Source organism: Ornithodoros turicata, chromosome 2, assembly GCF_037126465.1.
Source record: "Ornithodoros turicata isolate Travis chromosome 2, ASM3712646v1, whole genome shotgun sequence".
Taxonomy (NCBI): domain Eukaryota; kingdom Metazoa; phylum Arthropoda; class Arachnida; order Ixodida; family Argasidae; genus Ornithodoros; species Ornithodoros turicata.
In genome coordinates, this window is record NC_088202.1 from 28,536,548 (window position 1) to 28,561,431 (window position 24,884).

At 47.8% G+C, this 24,884-nt stretch overlaps 1 protein-coding gene across 1 annotated transcript; it reads left to right on the plus strand.

The window, feature by feature from the left end:
• The first annotated feature begins 316 nt into the window (after positions 1-316).
• Positions 317-24,609, plus strand: LOC135383278 (retinal-specific phospholipid-transporting ATPase ABCA4-like). The gene is made up of 21 exons (XM_064612801.1): positions 317-607; positions 987-1,252; positions 2,638-3,121; positions 3,339-3,527; positions 3,606-3,787; positions 3,843-3,977; positions 4,556-4,828; positions 4,935-5,090; positions 5,336-5,546; positions 6,673-6,922; positions 7,003-7,252; positions 8,042-8,172; positions 14,809-15,136; positions 15,240-15,534; positions 15,868-15,993; positions 16,923-17,201; positions 18,176-18,423; positions 18,582-18,797; positions 18,857-19,044; positions 19,200-19,373; positions 24,091-24,609. The coding sequence occupies exons 1-21, from the start codon at positions 349-351 to the stop codon at positions 24,488-24,490; spliced, it is 5,040 nt and encodes a 1,679-aa protein (XP_064468871.1). The 5' UTR covers positions 317-348; the 3' UTR covers positions 24,491-24,609.
• The last annotated feature ends 275 nt before the right edge of the window (positions 24,610-24,884 follow it).

Genomic DNA, 24,884 nt, shown 5'->3' on the forward strand with positions numbered 1-24,884 from the left:
TCGAAACTTCCTCTCCTTGTTTCGCTACGTGGACGTACAGAGGTGGTGGTGGACGCCCAAAGCCGCTGTGACGTCTTCCTAACCAGTCGCCGCAGACAAATTCAAAAAGAGAAAGCGCGTGGCTACGGGAGGTTACATTTCTTTGCTAGTGGCGCTTGTGTCCATGGCTACGACCACTGAAAACTTGACAGGTGTTCAAGTAATCACGTCACGTCGACTACACGTGGAGTGTACAATCAGCCACTACGTAGTCTAGATGGCTTTACCTTAGTCGCGTGGTCCCATATCCTCGTAAAAGAAGAAGCCTACGAGGTTCCGTTCTCGAGTCATCTGCTCGAGGCCGCGATCATGTTCGGCAGACAACTTTGCGTTTTATTGTGGAAGAATATTTTCCTGTACAAGCTTCGTCGAAACTGGCTTGTCACAGCACTAGAGATACTCACGCCTTTGCTACTGACCTGCGTTCACTTATACCTCCACTGCCAGAGGGAGGCTGGCCTTCGTTCAACGAGTCAGGACCCATCCCAGGTTGCCCAATTCCCTGTCAAGCTTGTGGCACCGACAGCCATCGGATTTCCTAGAGTGCTCGCATTCGTTCCCCCAGCGGGTAAGAGTTTTTAATTTTTAGTTGGCACTAATAATTAGTGCATTGTGTAGATTCTGACGGAGAGGTCCTGCATCCAACAGGCCTTTCGGGAGTGCACAGTAGCACTGCTTGCGAGATACTTGTCTGAAATCGCCAGCTCATGGTTTATCCTATCTGAAATATTCAGCTTTTGCAAGATTATTTCTTGTGGCATACTGCCCACCTTCAGACACAATATTGGTACAGCCCCTTCGAAGGCGACAACACCCTAATACAGGATGTTCAACCACCGATTGAAGATTTCAGACAAGCATATCAGAAGCCGTACATTTGTGCCTTTTTGTGATACCTGTCAACAAGATTCCTACGTAGGTTCTAAGTAGTACTGTGCATATTACAGATGACTCCGATCATGGTAACAGCAGCAGATCAGAGTCTCTACTCCGCGCTGCTCTGCCGTCCTACGTGCGACTGATCAGGTTCGAAAGTGAAGGCGATATGGTACAAAACTTGACCAGCGCCAAAGGCATTTACGGTCTTTCCGACAAGTACGGCATCGTGTTTGAACGTCTCGACAACAGTGCGCTGGACTACAAACTGCGGTATCCTTCGTGGCAAGAGTTCTACACGCAACAAACGGTTCGCTCACGGCTTCCGCAAGAAAAGGTACAAGAAAATATTCTAGGGATACCACGTAAGAACATACAGCTAAGTACAAGGTACTATCGCCGCTGAGGCATGTTGTACTACGTCTGTATTTGCCAAGAAGAGAGGTGCTCACTTCCTAGCACAACACCTTGAATACTCTGTTATGTACCCTGCATAAAGTGGTCCGATGCTAGAATATGCAGGTATTCAAAAGCTCGGCTTTCAACTCGGCACATCGTTTCAGTGATGAAATAACTTCATGCTGTACTGGCAATTGTGTAGCTTTTCAGTGCCACACGAATGTGACCGCGCACCAGGTCACTAAATACGGGATCACCAGGTCTTTGGAGTGCTTTTAGCACTTCTACAACGCCATTAAAAAGGTGCCTTCAGAGTAGCTCCCAGTTGCCGAGGTACCCACCTATTAAGCCTAAAGGGACCATGAAAGGATATGTGACAAGCCTACGATCATTTTCAATTTGTTCCTCTGTACTAAAGCATTCACCTGGTGAAATATTTTGAAAGTCGTTCAAATAGATTGTTACCAAATAGTTAATCGATATTAACCACGGCCGTGAACGGTGGCTGCTACGACCCGCCTACGAGGCGAAGTGGCCGTGACATACACAGAGGATGTTGCCGATTCGCGGACGACCTTTAGCGAGCAAATTTCAAAATTTGCAAGTAAGCTTGGAAACTTCGCCATGAAATATGTTTTAGTTTGACTTAGAGTTAAGATCGTATCTATCGCTGACACAGAATCCTACCAGAAGTGTAATGTAGCTGTTGATTGTCAGCATGGTCACCGGAGCATGTTTTCCCTCCCTTAGCTTCTTTGTCAGAAACTGTCTTCGGTGGCCTTTGGGAGCTGCTGCGTACGGAACGATTCCTAGACGCTGTGTACATCGCATAAGCTCTTCCTCCATCGCTGCAATTTGCGTTTCGCCATATTTCTACTGATTTCGACGGCAGATATACGACGCCGTTGTTGTCCAAACCGAAACCATCCACCCACGTGATCCAGCGGGGTGTGTGCTCTCAGTCGTCCACAATTGACTGAGATTACTGGACGTTGATTACACAAGCCCGCTTCGAAGGGATGTATCCGGCTGTCACGCCCCGCTATTTCTCCATGGTAACTGCGCCCCCGGTGCGCTGAATGCGGTTAAAAGTCTGTGTGTATGACAGTGAGGGATCATGGAACCGTTTCCGGGAGACTACTCTGAATTCGCGAAAATCATTTCATGGTCCCTTTAATGATATAAACGCTCTAGAATTTCTGGAACGTTTTTCAGCAGGACTGTGTGAAAACTGAAATTTGTAGGAAAATGTACACTCCTCCTACTAACTGAACCCTCCTTGGTGAGCCCCAGTATCACGTATACTTCCCTTGTCTTATGCAGACTCCAATGTGGTTATCAGGAATTCTTCTACCAATGCTCACATGGATCAACTTGGCCCGAGCCCGTGAAGCGGGCGCAACAGTTCCCCCAATAGTATTTCGAACTCACCAGTTTCCTGAGCCGGTTGCCACATCGATGAAGGGAAGCAATCGACGCTTCATCGATACCTGCATTGTGTACGGCTTTATAGTGATAGCGCCCGTCGCCGTGAAGCGCATCGCCGAAGAGAAGTCTGTAGGGATGAAGGAGCTTTTACGGATCACAGGCGTCTCCGACGCCACGTACTGGCTCTCGATGTTCCTCAGTGGTTTGCTCGTCATGTCGATGGCTGGCCTCTTGGTCACCGTTCTCATCACGTTCCCAATTTTCTGTGCCCCGCCGGTGCTCCCTGGTAGTGACTTCTCCTTGGTCCTCGCCATGATAATACTGTACTCTATGTTCTGCGACCTGTTCTGCCTCATGATCAGTTGCATCGTAAAGACACGTGAGTATAAATAGCACTATACGCCCATATACGGCAAAGGTAGAAAGGTCATGACGCGTCATACTCTGTACGTACCACAACCTCCTTTCGCCGTAGAACGGAGGCCAGAACCACGGAATAACGGGGCTGTCGGACGTGCCTTTTTGTGTGTGTGCGCGTGTGTGTCGCGTAGTATAGCTGAATGTTCGATCTCTCAAGCTGCGGGGCTTTTGTGCAGCTGTGTACGCGGTGTTCGCAACCGTTTGCCTGTGGATGCTGTCTTACGAAGTTCCGCTTTTCTTCATGGATACCCCTGGATCTATAGAATATACAGATCTCCTCTTCAGCGATAAGATAATGGTTTCAATCTTCCCCAACATGGCATTCCACTGGATTTTTCGAATTATAAACTTCCACGAAGAATTTCGTGAGTACCGTTAGCCTTCCAACGTCTTTCTCAGCTACAGTTATTGAGGATGCTCGCGCCCATATATTTCTCTTCCAGATAATGGCGCCCATTGGAACAATATTCACCTTCCCGGTACACCATACGATAACATAACAATGCTGAACATGGTGGTTGCGGTGGCCCTGTACGGTCTTCTTTACGCCTTCTCAGTGTGGTACCTAGACAACGTGTGGCCCTGGCAGTACGGTATCCCGAAGGATATGTTGTTCTTTCTTCGAGTGAGTACGCTGATGAGTTTGAGACGTTGGCTTTGCACTTAACACTTTCCAACAGCCCAGCTACTGGCGCCCTCGTCCCGATGAAGGGAGCGTAGATTCAACTGAGCAGACGGCGACGGACCAAAGCGTAGCATTCGAGCCTGTCAGTACGCAAGCCAATCCCGGCGTTGTCATCTCAAGGGTGTCGAAGGTAGTACACTTGGCATCCGTAACGACAGCGAATGAGCCAAAATAGAGCACAAGTCGAGTGACCTACACGATCGCTTTGCGTAAACGACTTGAGGAAAACGGCGGTTGCCACAGTGTCCTGCGTATAGATGGTGCAGAGTGTGCCTTGCGGGCACTCATTGCGTTGATTGCGCCGCGCTTTTCCATTAATGTTTCCTAAATGGCTGAACACTCTCATTTAGCTATTTCAATGGCGAATTACTTTCAAATACAGCCACCATGATTGGGGTAGCACAATAGAAAAACTTGTTTGTCTTTGCATTTTGTTCTATTCCGTTTGTTTGCACCCGCTCTTCCGAGCCTTCCCCGAAGGCCAATTGTCAGCAAAGCTTCTGTGTTTGTCACGGGTTCTCGAATGTAAACCTTCCTCGTAACGCACCAGACAGCGAAGCTGAACACAGAACTCGAAAACTCGCGAAGTGAAATTGCAAACGTATGCCCTACACGCTCATGGCTCTTCTTTCAACGCAAGCTTTCCCAGAGAGCCAGCTGTATGCCTAAAGCAAACGAGGGGAATGCTAACTTAGGGTCTGCTTACAGGTGTACGGCAACACTGTCGCTGTGAGGCACGTATCCCTAAAAGCGTACCCAGGCGACGTAACTGTGCTGTTGGGCCGCAATGGAGCCGGAAAAACGACGCTTCTGAGGCTTATCACGGGTCTGGAAGCCCCCACGGAAGGAAGTATCCTCGTCGGAGGCCATAGCGTCGTCACTGATACCGACGCTGCACGACATTCCATGGGATTTTGTCCGCAGGAGAACATTCTCTTCCACTGCATGACTGTGCTCGAGCACATGCAGTTCTTTGCCAGGGTGAATGTCGCGTGCAAGTTTATTTTAGTGTGAACTGCTCAGTGGGGATTGGTGTGCTTTGAAAGTTGTCTTGTCGAGATTTATGCGACGTTTTATGTCCACACAGATTCGTAACGCGTATGGCTCCGGTGCCCAGAAGGAGATAAATACTATTCTTGTGGCGTTTAACCTGGAAGAGAAGCGTCATACCGTAGCCAGTTCACTATCTTGGGGACAGCAGCGGAAGCTTCAACTAGGCGTCAGCATTGTTGGAAGTCCTAAGGTACATATTACACATCCGTGCATCTTATTTATCCGTGCCTGGTTTTGTGGTGGTGGTGGAGCTGTACCATGGCAACATTGACGCGTTTCAGTCATAGCGAAATGTTTCAACGGACCACACTATAATGACGCTCTCTGCAAACATATATACCAGAGTATTTTAACTTGGCTGCTTTTGTGCCGGAAAACGTCGATCATCATCGTCGTCAGTCACTGGAGTACTGTCATTATGCTTTCATTTTATAGATAATAGTTCTGGATGAACCCACAGCCGGCGCCGACCGCGAATGCAAGGAATCTCTGTGGCAATGTGTCCTTCGCTTCCACGAAGATAAGACGATGCTTTTGACGACACACAGCATGGAGGAAGCTGACTCTTTAGGAGATCGCATCGCTGTGATGGCCAGTGGTCGGCTTCGATGCTGCGGGTCTCCCCTTTTCCTACGTAATTCTTACGGTCAGTCACGGTCTTATGTCATTTCCTGTAGCTCAGTCCTGCAGTTCATATTTCTGTGGTCATATCTGTAGCTATAGCCGATAGCTCAATATCCACTCAAACTCGAGCAATGCATCAAGCGTTTATTGGTTTCCTGTGAGAAGAGCACTTTTCGTACCAATTTGTGTGTCGTCTAGCACTAACATACATTTAGCAAGTAAAAGCAAAGTACAGAAGTCGTGGTCGTCTTGTCACGTGCATCATTGACACAATGATGTATCTTTAAATGTACGAGAGTATTAATGAAATCAAGTATTGATGGTCCGCCAGTTATTGTCGCCTACAATACAGCAACAACCAGCCACATGGCTTCTTGCATGCTACCTGTTATGTTTAGTATAAATCTCGTTTGCCCCCTATGGTGAGGGACCTTCATTATTTCCAGTTGCCTTTGCCTTTATGAAAAGTGCGACGATCACGACAGGGGCACAATGGCTCTGAATGGCGAGCTGTGTGTCGTCCCTCTGTGTGCCCAGACTCATGCTTTTACATTATGGGTTTCATATGTGCCGACGTTATGGCAAAGTTTTGATATTTCAAGTTATAAAACTTTGGAGGTCCAACGGCACCGCGATCGGCGTCCTAGCTTTACGCGTTCGCGATAGACTGTCCGCAAAGTACGCGTACCCCTATATTTTGGTCTCTCTCGAACGCGCCCGCCACACCCACATATTGTCAGTCGTAGCAAATAAACTTGTTATCTACAATCTTACACGTGTAGGGTATCTGGATTTAGACGGTTTGTTGCTATTGGATTATTGTTCAGCATAAATCCCTCAGCATAATTTCCTTGCATCGTAAATTTTGACCTGGCTACCAAACCGAACTTAGACGCTTCCACGCCAAAAAGAAAACAGCTGTGGGCGTGACAGGCCTACGTGAAAGACAGAACGTCTTCACGGAGAGCCGGGTGTCTGGGGCTGTTCTTTCGGGCTTCAGCTATGCAAATTGAACATGTGGCCTAAGACGAGTCAACGGACGTTCCGATATCCACGTTATTGTTACAATCCTAGTAGTAGCAAATACATTCGGTCTGTTTATTGGTGCACCTCCCACTAATCGCTTCTTTTTTTTTTTTTTTTCGTAGGCACTGGGTACTGGATAAGGTTGTCATTAAAGAACTTTAGCCGCATCAAGGCTCTGACACAGATGGTGAGAAGTCGCTTGCCGCGTGCAGTGGTTATGGCGGACAACCACCAGCACGTACAGATTCAGGTCGGCAATCCCGAAACTGTGAAATTTATCGAACTGTTGCATGCAATCCACGTCAACACTGAAGACTTGCTCGTTGAGAGTTTCGTCGTTTCCGCTGGGGCACTGGAAGACGTTTTAGTCAAGTAAGCGAATGCACCTTTGAAAGGCCCGTTCTTAAAGCTCGAACCCACCACCCTGTTCTGCTTTCTTTTATGAAACGCAGGGCGGAACAATGTTCAGAGGACACTGAAACATCCCTTGCGGCAACGCCAGAGCTCCCGGACTGCCCTTGCGAACTAGTAGAGGCGAGCCGTGCTTGCAAGGGACATCTGCATGCCCTACCACGTCCGTCGCAGCAACTACGTGCCCTGCTGGAGAAGAGGACACTGCACATGCGTCGGGACTGCAGGCTACCCGTTCTTATGTTATTGCTGCCACTTTCTGTGCTCACGCTATTCGTTTTCATTAACCAGGTTAGTGAACAAACCTTGTGCACCTCCTGCGCAGCATGATTTGGTAACCGTTTCGCAACTTCCAGAAGGAACCAAAATTTAAACAGGTGGGATATTTCCGGTAGAGACGCCCACAAGGACTTGGATATACTTTTGTGGATTCCATCTATTTAACCATATACCAAGCTATAACGTTAAAACGTTGCGTGATATTTCCATTGATTTCTTTACAGTGTCAGGCTAATAAACGATCGAAAAAACGAATCCTACGTCAAAGGAAGTTCACACCCGAATACCTATTTATCCCCGATTGCTACTAATTTAATTGAAGACTGTTTGTCTTGAATTGAAGAACAACATAAATGCCATCACCAAAGGTTACACTATCGAATTATTTCGTTTGCCATTCACTCCATACTGGAAGTCTATGTTCTAATTGATTGGATATGCACAGGGAGCCGGAACGAGGCAGCACGCAGTAAAACGCAGTAAAAAAAAACAGCGTTAAGGAACTCGTGGGGGTAACACAGCTCTTTATTTTGCCGTATAGTGGTTATGCTTCCGATGTGCACGAAACAGAGATGACGGACACTGTCGTTTTCTCATGAGTTAATAGCGAAGTTTAGTACATCGGAAGAATTGTGCGAAAACGATACGATACAGGTAGCTATCAAATCCAAGCTTAGCAATGTGATGTCACTCGCTTTAAAGAAAGAGTGTGATTGGCTTATCATGTTTTCGGAATTGTTATCGTGAATACCTTCAGACGCACTAATACTCGCTATTGACATCCTTCTCCGTATCATTCAGACTCACGTGAGCCGCATGCTGACATATGGAAAGGCCATTGAGTACAACCTCAAGTCCGTTTACGGGCACACGACAGTGTTCTACAAGGCAGACAATGAGTCCGAAGCGTTCGCAAGCAACCAATACGCCCAGTAAGTAAAACACTGTTATCGCTACTCGTATGCAGAGTTCGAGGTAACTCGTTACAAGTAACTCGTTCCTTTTTTTCTTTTGTAACTTGTAACTTACTCGGTACTTTTGTGTCGTGGTAACTCTCAGAGGAACTCGTTCCTTTTTTAGGTAACTTTGCTAAAGCAACTTAAGTTTTAAGTTACTTTTAACTCTAAGTCAAACCGGGCCTTTCAGCCTCCTGAGTGTACAAATGGCTCGCGCTACTTTTTCGTCATTTTCACACGGGACAGGCCTCCGCGTTCACCACATGGTGGTCCAAAGTTTGTGCAAAACAGAAGACACGTGCTGGACAAGATGGCCGACAACGAGGTGAGCGCGCACATCGAACAGCGAATTGTCATGAAGTTTCTCGTGAATGATCTGAATGATCATCTGAAATTCACAGAAGACTTCAGGCTCAGTATGGCCACGATACACTTAGCCGCAGCAAAGCGTTTGAGTGGTGCAAACGGTTCCGAGGCGGGTGTACATCAGTGCAGGACGATCCCGGCCGGGGCGAGCCCAGTGTCCAGTGTTCCTGAGAATATCCAACTTGTGGAGCGCCTGATCCTCAAGGACCGACGGATAACATGTCTCGAACTGGCTCGAAAGACGGACCTTGGTGTGGGAACGTTGAACACTATCATTCATGAACACCTCCAGTTTCGGAAAGCCGGGCCTCATCACAAAAGGAGTCCTCCTCCTACAGGACAATGCACGCCCGCATACCGCGCATCTCACGACATGCACCTTACAGGAACTTGGCTGGGAGCGGCTGCCACATCCCCCTTACAGTCCAGACCTCGCCCCCAGCGATTTCCATCTCTTCGGGCGACTGAAGGCATTCCTTGGGGGCCGCCACTTCAGCTGCGACGACGTCAAGAATGTGGTCCGATCATGGCTGCTACGCGCCAGCAAGGATTTCTACGCTGCTGGCATCCAAGCCCTCGTGAAACGCTGAGAAGTGCATTAGTGCAGCTGGAGATTACGTTGAAAAATAAAACTAATTTCTCGCCTGTAAGTTCATTTTACTTTTGCGAAAAATGAAAAGTCCCGGTTTGACTTGAACACCCCTCGTATTTTCGTGCTTTCTCTCCGGTGCCTTCATGGCATTTTTTTGCCATAAAACGTGATATTCGATCAACGACAGTATTTTATTCAGGAAGTAAGAACCGCTGCCATTGAAATGAAGCTGAACCATTGTGCGCCCACAGCGTTCGAATAAACCTCTACCAAAGAAACGTCATGATGACGTTGGTAGACAGACTGAAACCGAAACAAATCGGAAGGAGAGGGCTGGGTTTCACGAACGGGCACTTGTTCGCTGCCTCCCATTGAAAGAAAAGCAGGACCGAGGGTCGCGTCCCTTTAAGGGACCATATTGTAATCCCCTCAAGACCGTGGCTTTCGTGTGCGAACTTTTCACCTCTCGCTTCGAGCGTAATTCAATTCTACCAAATTTGTGGCGCTGTCGAACACTATGACGTCATTTATTTACAAACAGGGAGAGGTCTATTGTTGGACATAAACGAAAACGATCTAAGCGTGTTGCACTCCTCCGCAGGCAACTCAAGGTCTAACTCAACTGCTCACGCGCGCTGCACCTGCGTAATGCTGTTTTGTGCCCGAAGTAACTCGTTCCTTTTTTTAAGTAACTCAGTAACTGGCAGTTACATTTCAGGCTGAAGAACTTCGTGATTAACTTAATTACATTTTTCACACGGTAACTTAACTTGTAACGAGTTTTTTTTGACGGGTAGCTTCTCAATCTATGCACGTATGACCTAGAATTAGTGCGTTCAGAGCTAATGTGACAAAGTTACATGTACAGTCGACCCGCGTTTATCCGGACGGCTTCGTTTCCTGTGAAAATGTCCGGATAGCGGGGGAACCGGATAAGTGAAACACGAAAATCCAGAGTGATTCTAAAAGGATATTTTTAGTGACCATTACACAGAAAACTATCCATTGTCATCTGTTTCATTCTAATATACGCATGCAGTTCTTGCAAACCTTTGCGAATGACATGCATTTGCGAAATATTGTTCTGTTGCTCGAAAAATAATAGCGCTGTTCTCAGTGCCGCCCGCGCATTTTCTACCGTCACAGCTGGTGCCACCTACGCTTACATCATCAGATTCTTCTTGAACACTATCGGAAGCGACGACACTGACGATGTCGTCATCTATGATTGCAGCGCAGGGGTCCTCGTTGCGGACCTTCTCAGTCTAAAATGACCAGACTGCTCAGTGGATTACTCAATTGTGTAACGTGCAAAGTCGGAAAGGGAGAAAATTCTTCCTAGCAACACCGTCTTTGTGTCAGTAAAAAGAAGGCCACGACCAGGGTTCTCGACCTCGATTGACTAGGTGTGGGCCAGTTGTCATTCCTGGACAATGACCGGATAACTGAAGCCGATTGTTGGGCATTAGTCACTTCTGTTCCCTGGAATTCTCGTCCGAGTCTGGAAGCTGAAGTCCGGATAAGAGGGCGAAATACATGGGGAGAAATCCGTCCCCATGCTTTTTTGTCCGGATAGCGCAGGATCCGGATAAATGAAGTCCGGATAAACGCGGGTCGACTGTATATCCACACTGCTGCAGCGGGCGGTCTCGGGCATGCCCGAAAGCACTAGCCCTTCGAAAGGAAATCTGTCTTTTGGTGAGCCTAACCGGGCTCCGGTTTGACATTGTAGAACCAGGCCCCGGCGTACGGTTTCCGCAACTGTTATTTAGCCACGATGAACTTTTATAGCCCGCTACTCTGTAGTTGACGGGCCTAGTCGAGTAGCCTTTCCCAGGCCTAGAAATTTTTGGTACCAGGCCCGCGCAATGTGTGGAACCATTGGGCTAGCTAGGCTCAAGCGGGTTGATGAAACGAAGGTCGGGCCCGGCATGTGCTTTAATCCAGACACAGTAGCTTAGAGTAGCTTAAGGTACAAGATAGGCAAGGCCCATGTCTAGTTTAGCGGCGCCACTCGATTTCAAACTTCTAATCTACATACCTGGATGGAATTTTGCATGTTGCATAGTAATCCAAAATAATCAAGCGGCGGTAGGTTGAACATATTCCTCCAGAGATCAGTTTCCCCGGGAAAGTTTCGGAAGCGGCGACCATTTCATCTCCATGCGGCCATTGTTTACCTATGACAGCTTACGCACACCTCGCACTCTTCCCAGTATGCATTTTGCTTGTTCCCTCTCACTCGTTGCCAAGAATGCACAATGAAAGCACTAGATCTCGACGGGTATCATTTGTCGTACTCCTACGCATCAGCCATAAAGCTTGGTTTTCCTCACTAAAGGAAGTGTAGTGAGGTTAGGCCAGGTTAGGTCAATACATACACGCGCAGTTGTTCGAGACTGTGCTGGCAGAAGACAGTGCTAATTTTGGCGCGGAGCAATTGCGTGAGGAGGAGGCCGACTGTCGTCCGACAGCAGAGTTGCTGTGCGTCTTAGCAACGAACAGGCGAAAGGGTGCTGGGAAGAGTGCAAGGTGTGCGTAAGCTGTCATAGGTAAACAATGGGCGCATGGAGATGACATGGTCGCCGCTGCCGAAACTTTCCCGGGGAAACTGATCTCTGGAGGAATTTGTGGAACCGACCTCCGCTTGATTATTCTGGATTACTATGCACCATGCAAAATTCCATCCAGGTATGTAGATTAGAAGTTTGTAATCGAGTGGCGCTGCTAAACTAGACATGGACCAAAGGCAAGCTGAAGCGACGGCCAATCGACGACAAATCCTGGTATGTGACTTGACATTGACAGCTGCACTTTTGCATTGACACTTTTCACTGTAAATTCTTCCAGTCCTTAATACAAAATGGACGGAACGCGTTTCTAAGACAGTTTGTTCCGAAGCGCTACTGTTCCACGTGTTTACGGTGTTTGAGACGCGAACTACAGGCTGGGGAAAGCTGGTTATAAGTATCCGTCCTTATGCAGCTCTGTGCGTGTTGATCTGACCATTAGGAACGTTATTCCTAATTGTAAAGGAAGAAAGATATGTTTGCTGTAGGAGAGAACCCAGAGGAGAAATCTTGTACACAGAAAAGAACAGATGCATCTGATTATTCTGATGCATCGAAGTCGAAACTTCAAGGAACCAGATTACTGAGGCATGACTTAATACTGCGCGCAAAAGTGTTTAGTAAGCAAAAAATCGTGCTGCATTCAGCATGTTTTATAGTTCTTTGACACCGGGCAGACCCACCTGGGATCTCGTGATCGCCCGCACAAAACGGGCGTCACGTGACCCCCGCACCGTTAAATTCAATTACGCTGAACTGCCATTTCTCGCTTGCTTTTTGCTGTAGGGAGATGAAACTTGTTTCGCAGACTGGAAGTTCCCCTGGCTCTGGCCTCGACGAGTGTGTCAGGCCCTGTGTCATTCTACGCAAATAATAGGCAAATCTAAAGCTGGGCATGTGCGCCATATCATATACTATAAAGATTCAAGAAAATAAATACTATACGTGTGTAAGGACGCTTTCATACTACCGTGTTTTTCGTCCGTTTGCTTCAAAAATGGAATCGAAACGTAATCGAGACTCGTAGTTTCCAATGGGCCCGTTTTGCCTCCGTGCAAAACACGGACGAAAAAAAATAACTGTGGCGTGAAACCGGCCTCAAGCTGTAACGGCATGGGGAGAATTTAAGTGGGGAGAGCACTAATGCAAAACATAGAACACAGATATTTATTTGCTACACGAAAGAGAATTTCGGTGCAAGAAGCGATTAGGAAGCAAGGAGAAGGATAAACGTTCAACTGGTTCAGCCAGGTGCAGACACGCCGGCGCTATTACAGAACGCTGAGCATCCAAATATAGCTCACTATAATCTATAATCCAGTGTCGTTGCACTTTTTTACCACATGGCCCTCTTCAATACGACGTTGTTGTATTCTTTACTTTAATACCCCAATAGCAAGGGATTTCCCTCTACCTTTCCTTATCTTGGAGTATATGACACGCGTTTTTGAGGAGCGACCATACAACACGTAGGTACATACAGGGTGTCCACGCTAAGTGTGAACAGATTTTTTAAAATATATCAATCACTTTTTCCGAGATGAAATCAATTGCAATATAGCATATGCTGAAGGGCACTCCCTAGGGGGGCATTAGCAAACTCCTAAGGCAATGTCTTAATTAACTTTCAATAATTAACTTTTTAATTATAAAAGCTACGAAGTTGCTCCAATGAGAACATCTGATCTCTTCGGTCACCCGATACCAAAACCGTTTTCAGAACAAAAATCCGTTCGGTAAATCGTCCGCAAAAAATTCGTGAAGGAATGCCATTTTTTCTTTATTTGGTTTATTGCGCATCTTCAAAGAAGCGGCTTTCCTTTACCCCCAGTATGAGAGAGTGAAAGAGCACAGTGCCGCCTCATGCGTCGAAGATTAGCTTTAACTTGCGCAAACAAAACAAAAAAACACAAATCTATCGGGTGACTCTATCGCGACTGCCCTTATCTTGGGCTACATTTTCTGTTTTCTTTTAATCTTTTTCCAGGACGCAAGAGGCGATAGTGTGCTCTTTCATCCTCTCGTATTGGGGGCGAAGGAAAGACGCGTCTCTAGAGCTGCGCAATGAATAAAATAAAGAAAAAAATGGCGTACCTTCACGAATTTTTTGCGGACGATCTATCGAACGGATTTTTGTTCTGAAAACGGCTTTGGTATCTGGTGACCGAAGAGATCAGATGTTCTCATTGGAGCAACTTCGTAGCTTTTATAATTAAAAAGTTAATTATTGAAAGTTAATTAAGACATTGCCTTAGGAGTTTGTTAATGCCCCCCTAGGGAGTGCCCTTCAGCATATGCTATATTGCAATTGATTTCATCTCGGAAAAAGTGATTGATATATTTTTTAAAAATCTGTTCACACTTAGCGTGGACACCCTGTATAAAAATCAAAATTTTCAAAACACAGCTGTTTCCATGTGGTGCGGAACCGGAAGCTGATACGCACGCAAGCTGTGATTGGTACGCTGGCATCCGCGTGAAAAATATCAAGAGGCTCCTAACGCTCCCGAGCGCACTCTGGACAGCGGTTCTCCGCGCGAAATTTTGTTCCCAGCGTGCAACGGCGCGTTTTTCACGCTGAAATACGCCCCATGCTGTTCCAGCTTTAGTGTGCCCCCCCCCCTTCCTTACAGATAAGCAGATGGAGCTTACCAAATCAGGAAAAAGTTTGGGTAGATTGTCGAAGGGCGCCACCGGGTGTCTTGCACTGAAAAGGAGTCATTCCACTATGTTGTGACGTTAGTAAAATGTGGTTGTAAGTTACTTTGCATCTGTATTCGTATCTTCGTTCGTATAGAGATTGACATTACAAAGGCACAACCGGACTGGCCGATAGAAAGATATTTATTTAATTGTGCCCATGAACGACGTGTGTCTAGGTAGACATCCTACGATGTAGAATCATTTTAACCATTGCATTATAAGAGCCATTAAACATCAATTCACTCACAGCTGACGCTGGCAATCGCGTTACAATTGCGTCACCATCCCTTTAGTTATTTTAAATACGATAAACTAGACGTTAAGTCTTATACCTGCAATTATTTACATAGCATTATATACTTCGCGACCACGTTCCTGCAGTACCTTGGAGACGGAACAAGGTGCTCTGGTCCAGCGCCTTGATGTGGACCCCAATGAATGGCTCATGGAAGCGGCTCGCAAGTCCTTTCGCTTGTACAGGCGAACCTACATAATAGGTGCAGAGTTTCGAATGATGAACGCGTCCGAGCTGGAGAACAACACCGAGCCTATTCCCGGAACGCCGGACACAGCACCCAACCAAGTCCTCGAGGTGACAGCGTGGCACACGGGATTCTCCCCGCATTCCGCACCAGTGTCTCTTCTCGAGGTCACGCGAGCCTTCTTCGGAAATTCATCACTGCGCGTTATTAACCACCCATTGCCAAAGGTTGGTGTCCAACATTTTTCTACGGTACGAAGCGATCTGGTGTAAAATGTTAGCAGGTTAGGTGTAGTGCACGGTGCCATGAACGGTGGCTTTCTCTGGACAGGAAAATCCACATCCTTCTCCAGACCCCCTCATCGTGCTAATCACTCGTCTGACGTGCGCGGTCTTCATCCCTGTGGGACTGGCTTTCTTGGCAGCTGCCTTTGTGCTTTTTCCTACCCAAGAGCGAGCACACAACGCCAAACTATTACAGCTTCTCGCGGGCGCCTCGTCGGCTACCTTCTGGGGTTCTGCGTTCCTGGTCGATATAGTAATGCACGCCGTGGCTGGACTGGCACTGATGCTGCCGTTTGTGTTCCTCGATAAGCACGGCCTCTACTCGGATTCTGCCACTCTAGGTTTGTGGGTTTGGTGTCTGCAGTTCCTAATAGCTGTAAACGAAGACTCTGTAAATGACGACGATCAACCTCGAATATGCTGGTTTTAACGAATTATCCCATAGTACTGTTGCAACGTGACTGACAAGAACGTCATAATGAGAACGCTGATGGAGTTATCATAGCTCATCTATGTACATCAGCTATGCTTCATAGAATTTGGAGAGCTGTTTAGGATCCGCTTGGCTCAGTGAGATCCTGCGATGTCCGCTCCCCCGTTTTCTGCCATTCCCGTCGTATATGCGTACATTGACTCCTCTGAGTAGTAATTCTGACAGTAGCTTCCTGTTTTAGGATCACTCTACCTGCTGGTGCTAGCGTACGGCTGTGCAATGATCCCCGTGGCTTACATAGTGTCACTGTTCTGCGATAGGCCAGCTACGGGATACGTCGCAATCGCCAGTATAAATATTGTTGCTGGTAAGTCCGCAGTGCTTTCCCGCGCTCCAGCATGCCAAGCGTGCCAGCGTACCAACGATACAGTGAGTGCGAACAGGTGGTGCGATACGTTTTCTTTTTCTTGTTTTTGGGAGGAGCATTTGACTCCCTGTCCTGTCTTTTCGCAAGAAATGTTACTATTCACAGTTATTCGTATTTTGTCGCGACAGCCGACAGCGGACCCTGGCCTACGCGGAGAAAGGGAACGCGTTCGGCGTCTCATTTTTGAAACTGATGTTCTGAGGCTGGAACAACATAGAAGGGACAAATACATACAAAGCCTCAATTTGCCTAAGAAATTAACGATGAAAGATGAAGTCACTGAAAAGGTTAGCCAGCTGTAGGATTCGAACCCACATCTTAAGACAGTGTGGGTCCAGAAGATGTGGGTTCGAATCCTACAGCTGGCTAACCTTTTCAGTGACTTCATCTTTCTTTCGTCTCATTTTTGTCACGTTCCTCTCCCAAACCTCTCGTTCCTCTCCCATATGAAGGAATGCACTACACGTGGAAACGAATTAATACTTCGAATGCCCGGGAATCAAATTTCGGATTTGTAGCACCCAAGCACAGTTCGGTAAAGAGCGTAGTGAAAAATTGTCAAGCACGCAAAACTAGACCATGCTCCCTGCTGCCAGGCTATCGCCCCTTCGATGGAACTCTTCCTGAGCCATGTTTGCGCCATTCAGTGACTTCTCTCATCATGGGGTGGAGCACCCTCACCGCTGGGAAGGAATGCTCCCGCGCCTGCTGGTCAAAAGCCTCCCGTATGCTGGGCTGCAGATCCGCCGAGACCACATGCGCTGTGGCCCATTGCGTAGAAACGCATGATAGTCTGACCTCCCCGTTGGTGGCAATTGATGACTGTGCGTTTCCTGGCTACTGACAGATTCATGCGCTTTCTTACACAGGTTTAGTATTATGCACTTCGATGACTCTTCTTTATTACGTGCCCAAACTGGACGGCAATAACAACGCTTCAGAAGCTACCTTGGACGCTGCCTTGTGGATGTTCCGTTTCATACCAAGTTTCGCACTCACCTGGGGCTTCGCTAACTGCCTCCATGTGTCGCAAGAGACTGTGATGTGCCGCTACATGACACGATTCGATCGTCTGGTCTTCTGCGGTGAAGGCGGTAATATCGCTTCAGTGCCCGACCAGCTGAACAGGTTCATCGAGTGCTGCCCCGGTAAGAAAATACTGGCATCCTACTACTAAAAGAGGCCGGAACTTGTGACCCCTACTCGCTCAGGCTCACTTATTTCAGCTCTCCCATTGTTCACTCGTGCTCACTCATCCTCCCTTCCTGCTCATCTCTCAGTCACCTGCGCTCAACTCATTCGCCACATTGAGCATGAGTGAGCATGCTCATGAGTGTGAGTGTAGTCAAGTACGCCGCCACGTTGCTCCGTCTAGCAGCTGCAGGGGCTGTGACCGTGGTCTTATGTTACGATTGTAACTGTTGACGATATCAGGAATGATTTAATGGGCTATAACGGCGGTTACGATGAGCATGGGAGGGCGACCACTTAGTGGTCCTCACCTGGCTGATCTGCATAGCATCCGCAATAGTCAGGAGCGTTTCGTTTTCGTTCACCACAGCTCTCATTTTACTCACTCATGCTCGCTCACCCCCTCCCTGTTGAGGTATCAATTTGCTCACTCACTCCCTGCTCATCTCATCCGCCAAACTGAGCATGAGTGAGCTTTGCCGGGGTATGGGCAGGACGCGTCCTGTCGGAACAGAACATAACTACATAACAGGCTTCATGCCGACCAGCGTTCAGAACGGTAGCTTTCTGGAGCCAGGTCTCAGGAGGACGAGGGGCGTGCTACAACCAGAAGACAGAACGATATAATTCTGAATGTTCATTGGCCTTGAGCTTGTTATGCTGTGAAGTTCTCTTCGTAAAGCAACGTAGTCAAGGGCGGATCTAGAGGGGGTGGTCAAGATGCCCTGACCCCCTCCCCAATTTCTGTCTTCACATAGTGTTTAATTGACCTAGGTCGTGTATCTACCAACATGGACCCCCCTCTCAGAAAAATCCTGGATCCGCCTCTGAACGTAGTAGATCCACATAACCGCCTTCCCAACCACTTCTTGCCGTCCGCACCATCCGTGCCAACGTGCATGAGTCTGACTCGCTGTGTTCATCTGCGCAGACAAATGCAGAGACTGCATTGAAGGCCAGTCATGCTTGAGCTGGGCGAAAATGAATAGTGGGCGTGACCTGGTACTCATGCTGCTTCTCGGAGCTGCCTTACTGTCTTTCGTGACGATATGGGACTCTGGATTGCTGCGCTTTCCTTCCTGGAGCAGCAAGGAGACTCTCGGGCAAAACCACGCAGACACCGTGGCCATGGAAGAGAAACGTGTCCAGAAACTGGTGGACGATGACATGATCAACCAGGCACGGTGTTACTAATTACCTAATTAATCAAGTTACAATCGTTCCTGGGAATAAGTCATTGACAGTGTCATTAACATAATCATTGGCGCTGACTGTCGATTCTTCTTTCCTACGAAACGTCAAACATCAAGTAGTCAGAATATCGTAACTGGACGCAGGTTGCTCTTGTGGTATGCAAGCTAACGAAGACATATGGTACGCTAGAAGCAGTTCACGGTGTGTCGTTTGTGCTGCGCCGGCACGAGTGCTTCGGCCTTCTCGGTGTGAATGGGGCTGGAAAAACCAGCACGTTTCGCATGCTTGCCTGTGACCTCTCACCCACCTCTGGAAACGCATACATCGAGGATGGGGACCTTATCTACAACCGCACTAAGGTTAACTTACCTGCTTTGCGCGAAGTAGACTGCTCAACCAGTGCACTTTCTCTTCGCAGTACCAGCGCAGAATCGGATACTGTCCCCAAACCGACGTGGAGCTGGGTCTCCTAACTGGTCGCGAGACGCTCCGTCTTTTTGCACGTCTGAGAGGTATCGACGAATTGTCCATGCCTCACGTGGTCCGACAGACTCTTGGCTTCGTGGAGCTTCTGGACTATGCTGACGTTAAAGTTGCCAACTACAGGTATACACAACGTCCGTTCGAATGCCGAACTCTTGTAAAGTTTGATTACCTAAACGATTACAAGTAGCAACAATGAAATAAGCTCGGTTATAGATCACATCGCAGTGTTCTTGGCTCCTCAAGGCGGACAGTACGCTTTGTCTGCTCCATTTCAGTGGGGGCACGAAACGGAAGCTGACATTAGCAGTAGCATTCATCGGAAATCCCCGGGTGGTTCTCCTAGATGAACCGACGTCAGCTGTTGACCCGCCGGCTCGTCGACGTATCTGGAAGACACTCATAACGGCCAGGCAGCACCTCGACCTTGCCCTTCTGCTGTCCTCACACTGGTGAGACATTTGCAGATGTTTACAGTTCTTGTTTGCAAGAGTGCCATTGTTGGAAGCAGGTAAGTAGCACAGCACTGACCAGCTCCCGTTTGCATAGTTGTTAGGATGACCGCTTTCCACGCCGAGACTGGGGGGTAACACGATTTCGAATCCTGGCTGTGCTGTGTTGAGGCTTTCCCTGGGTTTTCCGAAGGCTTTCCAGACGAATGTCGGCACAGTTCCCCTGAAGTAGGCCCAGGACGCATACTAAGCCCCCATGTCCCCACTCCTTCCTGCTGTCCTCTCTCCATCTGTCCGCGTCTGTACGCTGCTCATAGCCACAGTTGGTTCGCGGCGCTAACACGGAATTTAAAAAAAGTAAACCTTCAACTTGTGTACACCGTGAGGTTATAAGTGCGAGGCGCACAAAAGCGTACGCTGCTGCAGCAATCTGTCTTCTATCGGGGTAAGAATCCAAAGGAAGAGTGCGAAAAAGAATGAGACCAGAGTTTCTCAACCGAGTTTCCGCGAACAAGGACACTGTTCAGCATCCGCGAGTGTAACTACCAGGGATTGCTGTCGGACAGCCTTGTTATCGGACTATGCTCGAATTTTGATCGTTGCCATTGGGATTGGCATCGAGATCGCAGGACCCGGTTGCCGCGGCTGACAATTTCAAAAAGATGCGCGCGCTACTAAGCGCGCGGCGCAAAGCAGCATGGGAACTTTGAGGGACACTGCTCTGTCGTCTGCTTCGGTTATGGTTTGCCCAGGCTGACGCTGGTGCTGCGCACACCGGGAATGTTCTTCTTCTACCTTCGTCTCTGGCCGTCTCGTAATGCTTTAGGGCGCTCGAAGTTCCCATGAGCACGTGTGTGCCACGACGCTTGCTTTTCTAAAAACGTATATTGCAAAGAGTAAAGCCAGCAGCTGTCGTCTTGATCGATTGGCTCCACTCGACAATTTCTCCGCACCACACTTTTGATTTTATCTTGTGTTACGAAAGCATTACAAGCACTTGGAAAGTCTGAGCTACTCTTCTGGCTACATGTACAGCTCCCGTCAACCTTAATGATAACACTGGGGGAAAAAATATGGTCTCGTTCCCGAGCGCGATTACAGCAATCCTTGGGGCCATGGGGAAATCTTAATTGAACAAAATTATTGTTAGCTTAACGCAAGGATTTTGTCTACTTAACATTCCTCCAGTGTCCCAGTGCGGCTGTTATCGCAATCGGAAATGAAACCAAATTTTTTCCAGTGTCATTATTAAGGTTGACTGGAGTTGTACTTGGAATTTACAAGCAGTCCCTAATCAATGCGTTGTCCGCGGGGAAGAATTGTGAAACAGTTGAATGAAACCGGTAAACCTCAAGGCAGCATCTTGCGACGAAGCAATAAACACTTAAAGGGACTATGAAATTTCCCGAACCCCCATACTTTTTTTCGATGGAAACTGTTCTTCCCGCAGAGAAACTAATATGCCACAAATTTTTCCGGACGAAATCGCTCCACTCTGCGAGGAGCGCGCGCTGGAAATGTCTCTTCCGCGTTCCTCCTCTCCCGCGCATATTTCCCTGCCGATGGTGTAACTGTACGGACCGCTCTTCGGTTCCCCGTTACGTCACCGGTGTTGCACAATGGCAAGTAATGCCGCGAGCTCGCGCCGTGGCTGCCGCCTCTGCCGAAATCTGCCGATCGCGCGAAAGCTGCTGTCATGGAGATTTCCACTCCCGATGAACGCATACGCGGGATCCTACGGCGAATGCTCCTGGCGGGATTCCTCGGCTCGGCAACACGTCACGATGACGTGTTGCTGAGCCGGCCGTGGTCGCGTCAAGTTACCCGTTGTGTCTCCGCTCGGCAGCTCGTCACGGCGCGGCGCCAGCTGTCCTCCCTTCGCCGCTCCGTTTAAACTCGCTCCCGAGAAATCCGCTCGCGCGACGAAAGTAAAATTTCGGTTCTAGACTCAGAAAAATATCTTCTTTCGAACGAAACGAAGAAAAAAATCGTTTTAGTCCCTTTAAACGAATTATGATTAAACTATTAAGTAATCAGCTATACATAATAAGAAATTACTTGTACGACATCTAGTAAGCCTCACACACTTCTACACAGTTGCGTCAGTGTAGTAGGTGCATTGACGTCGTGCTGGCACCATCCTGGGTTCCCTCAAATAACATTACCTAAGTTGAGAACCATTGCATCAGACAGACAGAAAGAGCCAGAAACATCGTTACTGAAACGGAAAGATAACGGGTGATTGATTAGAAGCATTTTCTGGTTGACATAATCCAAGTAACACGCATTCTGAGCACGACACCGCCATACTGTAGTTCGTTGTGAATCACTGTAAGTAGCATAGGAAACTTGGAATTTGTAAAGAATTAGTTTCACGAAGCCACACTGGCCCGTCTTATCCTAGCACTGTTAACAAGTGTTGCACCCGTTCCCATTGTGTACCGTACCAGTTGTACCCGAAATATGGTGTCGCGATATCGATGTTCGTTACCTGGCCACATCCAGTCCCCAACGCTCTGCCTTCAAAGCTCTCTTGACCTTTCTGGGTACCATAGGACCTCGATCCTTATTTTGAAGGATCATTATTTCATTCCCCGCATCTCACAATAAAGTTGTTGTTGTTGTTCGTTACCTGAGTAAAAAAGTAGCGAAATACCGCTATCTACACTTCCTTTTTAAGGCAACAGAGAACTGCTACCGTTGCTATAAAAAGTAACCCGAAACTTTGCTGAAAATATGAAGTAGTGTATGAAATCTGCGACATTGAAATATCGCTTACGGAGCAGCGGATTGGGAATTTTTTTCAACAAAAAATCTGAATATTTATGATACAGCTCAGACACGTTGGTTGACTTCAGCAAATAACTGTGGCTCAACATTTTCGTCTGCCATCGAAGTACGCTTTCTTGTAAGCGTGTCTGGATTCACGGTTAACGTCCGGAAAGCCGTCCTTGTCGTCAGTGACAATAAATAAAAGTAAGAACTATGATCGGTGAAGAAAGGGGTGGCACTACAAAAGTGCATCACATCGGAACACCATCGGCATGACCGCTCGTGAGCGGGTCTCGTTCTTTGTTGTTCTTAATCGTATAGGCAGAGGTGTCCATTAAATGCTGCCCATCGTTCGTTATACAGATCCCTTCTTTCTATTCTTTCACATTTGGTGTCGAAACCCGGGAATTGAACCTGGGCCTCCTGGACAAGGGACTCGCTACGACGAAGTTCAAGAGGACTTCAACGACGTCAGTCTTGTCGAGGTTCAAGTCTCGTTGAAGTACGTCGTAGCGAGCTTCAAGTCTTGACTGCATATCTTTGTTCTTTGTTAAACGTGACGCCTTGTCCTCGACTGCTGCGTTGCTCAACGTGACTTTTCAGAGCTGTTGGCTTCAGAGTGAGCTCACGTCACAACGAGCACTGCACTGTGCTGGGCTCTATTCTCGGGCTTTGGTTGTTCGTTCGGAATGGAGGTCACTGCAGAAACGTTATTACGCACCGAGTGAATTGTCTTGTCTCCAAGGTCAAGCTTGCTCCCAGTATCGAAGTCTTTTAAAACTGTCGAGCTATAGACTGTAGAGAACTATTTCGGAAGAACGGTCCTCTGCCTGCCGTTTTTGACCCAAACATAGGAAGCTCCATCATACGTGACCGATACATCATGTCGCAGTACCATAATAGCGATGTGGTATTCAAGGTATCGATCGCAAGACTCACATTCGCTCTCCAACAAGTCTTGATTCACGACAGCTTGGAATTCAGTCAATCTTGCAACTTGCAATTCCAAAAACGCGAGCTTCGATCTCAGCTGGGAGGTATCTAGTGGGGTTGCGGTCAGTAAAGTCGTTATGTCATTGATGTTGCTCGCAACGGTCGAACGACAAGCAGCACGTACCCTTTCTGAATGTTCTAAGTTGTCCATTCTAATGCAGTCCAGTCTAGTCCAAACCTTCGTCGGTAATTCTTGCGCAGACTCCGGTTTCCCTGGTTTCGGTACCGAATGTGTAAGAATATAAAGAAAGGATCGGTATAACGAACAATGGACAACGTTTAATGGACACCTATGCCTATATGGTTAAGAATAACAAGGAACGAGACCCGCTCACATGCGGCGATGCCAATGATGTTCCGATGTGGTGCACAGATGACATAATATTTAACGGTAACAACGGAGACCACGTTACAATAAACCTGTTATAGAATGCTTTTCAGATGCCGATTAAAAGTATCACGATCCACACTACGTGCACAGATAGAGGACAGCAGGAATGAATAGGTGACGAGGGGGGGGGGGGGTTAGTATGTGTCCTGGAGCAATTTCAGGGGGAACAGTGCCGACATTAGTGCCGCATCACCTCCCAGTCTTGGCGTGGAAAGTGATCGTCCTAACCATTATGCCACGGGAGCTGTTTTAACACACATTGACAACACCGCGGAAACACCGGACATCGTTTCCGCATTTTCGCTGTTGCACCGTCACTTAAAACCGTCACTTACCGTAAAACTCGAGAATGTACGCCTGATGTCAAGTTTGTCAAGGAAGGGCTTGGTTCCACGTGGATGTTGCGGATCCTGGTGAAACCTGAGACTTACAACGTTCCGCACATCCTGGAATTAAAGTCCCGCAAAATTCGCCTATTATTAAGGCCGCGAACTATTGCTCGCATACGAAGTGTACATTTATGTGCGTCCACAGTAACATTTTTCCTTTTAATGTCCACAGCATGCGCGAATGTGAAGCCTTGTGTTCCCGCTTGGCAATCATGGCTGAAGGCCGCATCGCCTGCATCGGGGACACACAGAGACTGAAGGCTGCCTACGGACGAGGTTTCGGGGTCCTTCTACGCAAGAGCGAAGGCGCTTCAGACGCCGCTCTGACAGAGGCACTCGGTCAGCTGTTTCCTGGAGCTGCTCTCCGACGGCACCGCGATGCCTTGCTGCGCTTTTACGTGCCTTTGTCTCATGACCATCCATTGCCTTGGCACGAGATCTTTATGCGCTTGGAGGACTTGCGAAGCAAGACCGGCGTTAAGGATTACCTGGTTGCGGACGCCGGCATCGCAGAGCTATTCCTTCACTTCGCTAGGCAACATTATGAGCCCACGCTATCAACGGTGTCCTAGGACGACATATTTAAACAATACGATACGCACTTCGTGTAGGGGGACGAACTATCCTAGGCATCAAGATTGTACTTGTTGTGGATAATCATGACATAACGAATACAGTCAATCTTTGCATTCACAAATCAATGTTCTTATCGCTGTACTGCTACACTCATGCTGTACAAGAGACTTCGTGTCGAGCACGTCACGAGCACGTGGCCTAAGTAGCGCGAACTAGTGAGCTGTACCGGAGACCTGTAGATTGCCATTCGAAGAACGTGTGGTCGGGTGTTCAATCGAGGAAGGAAATCAAATTCAACTGGTTGGAGTAATTCAATCTTTGCGCGATTCATTGGTCGCGTCAAAGGGACAGTCTCGTAGACCATGACCAACTCAGAACGCATAGCATTCT

Coding starts and splice junctions, on each gene's coding strand:
- LOC135383278 (XM_064612801.1), top strand. CDS start 349: ATGTTCGGCAGACAACTTTGCGTTTTATTGTGGAAGAATATTTTCCTG. Junction 6,923..7,002: donor CTGGAAGACGTTTTAGTCAA/GTAAGCGAATGC, acceptor TATGAAACGCAG/GGCGGAACAATGTTCAGAGG. Junction 15,137..15,239: donor TTAACCACCCATTGCCAAAG/GTTGGTGTCCAA, acceptor TTCTCTGGACAG/GAAAATCCACATCCTTCTCC.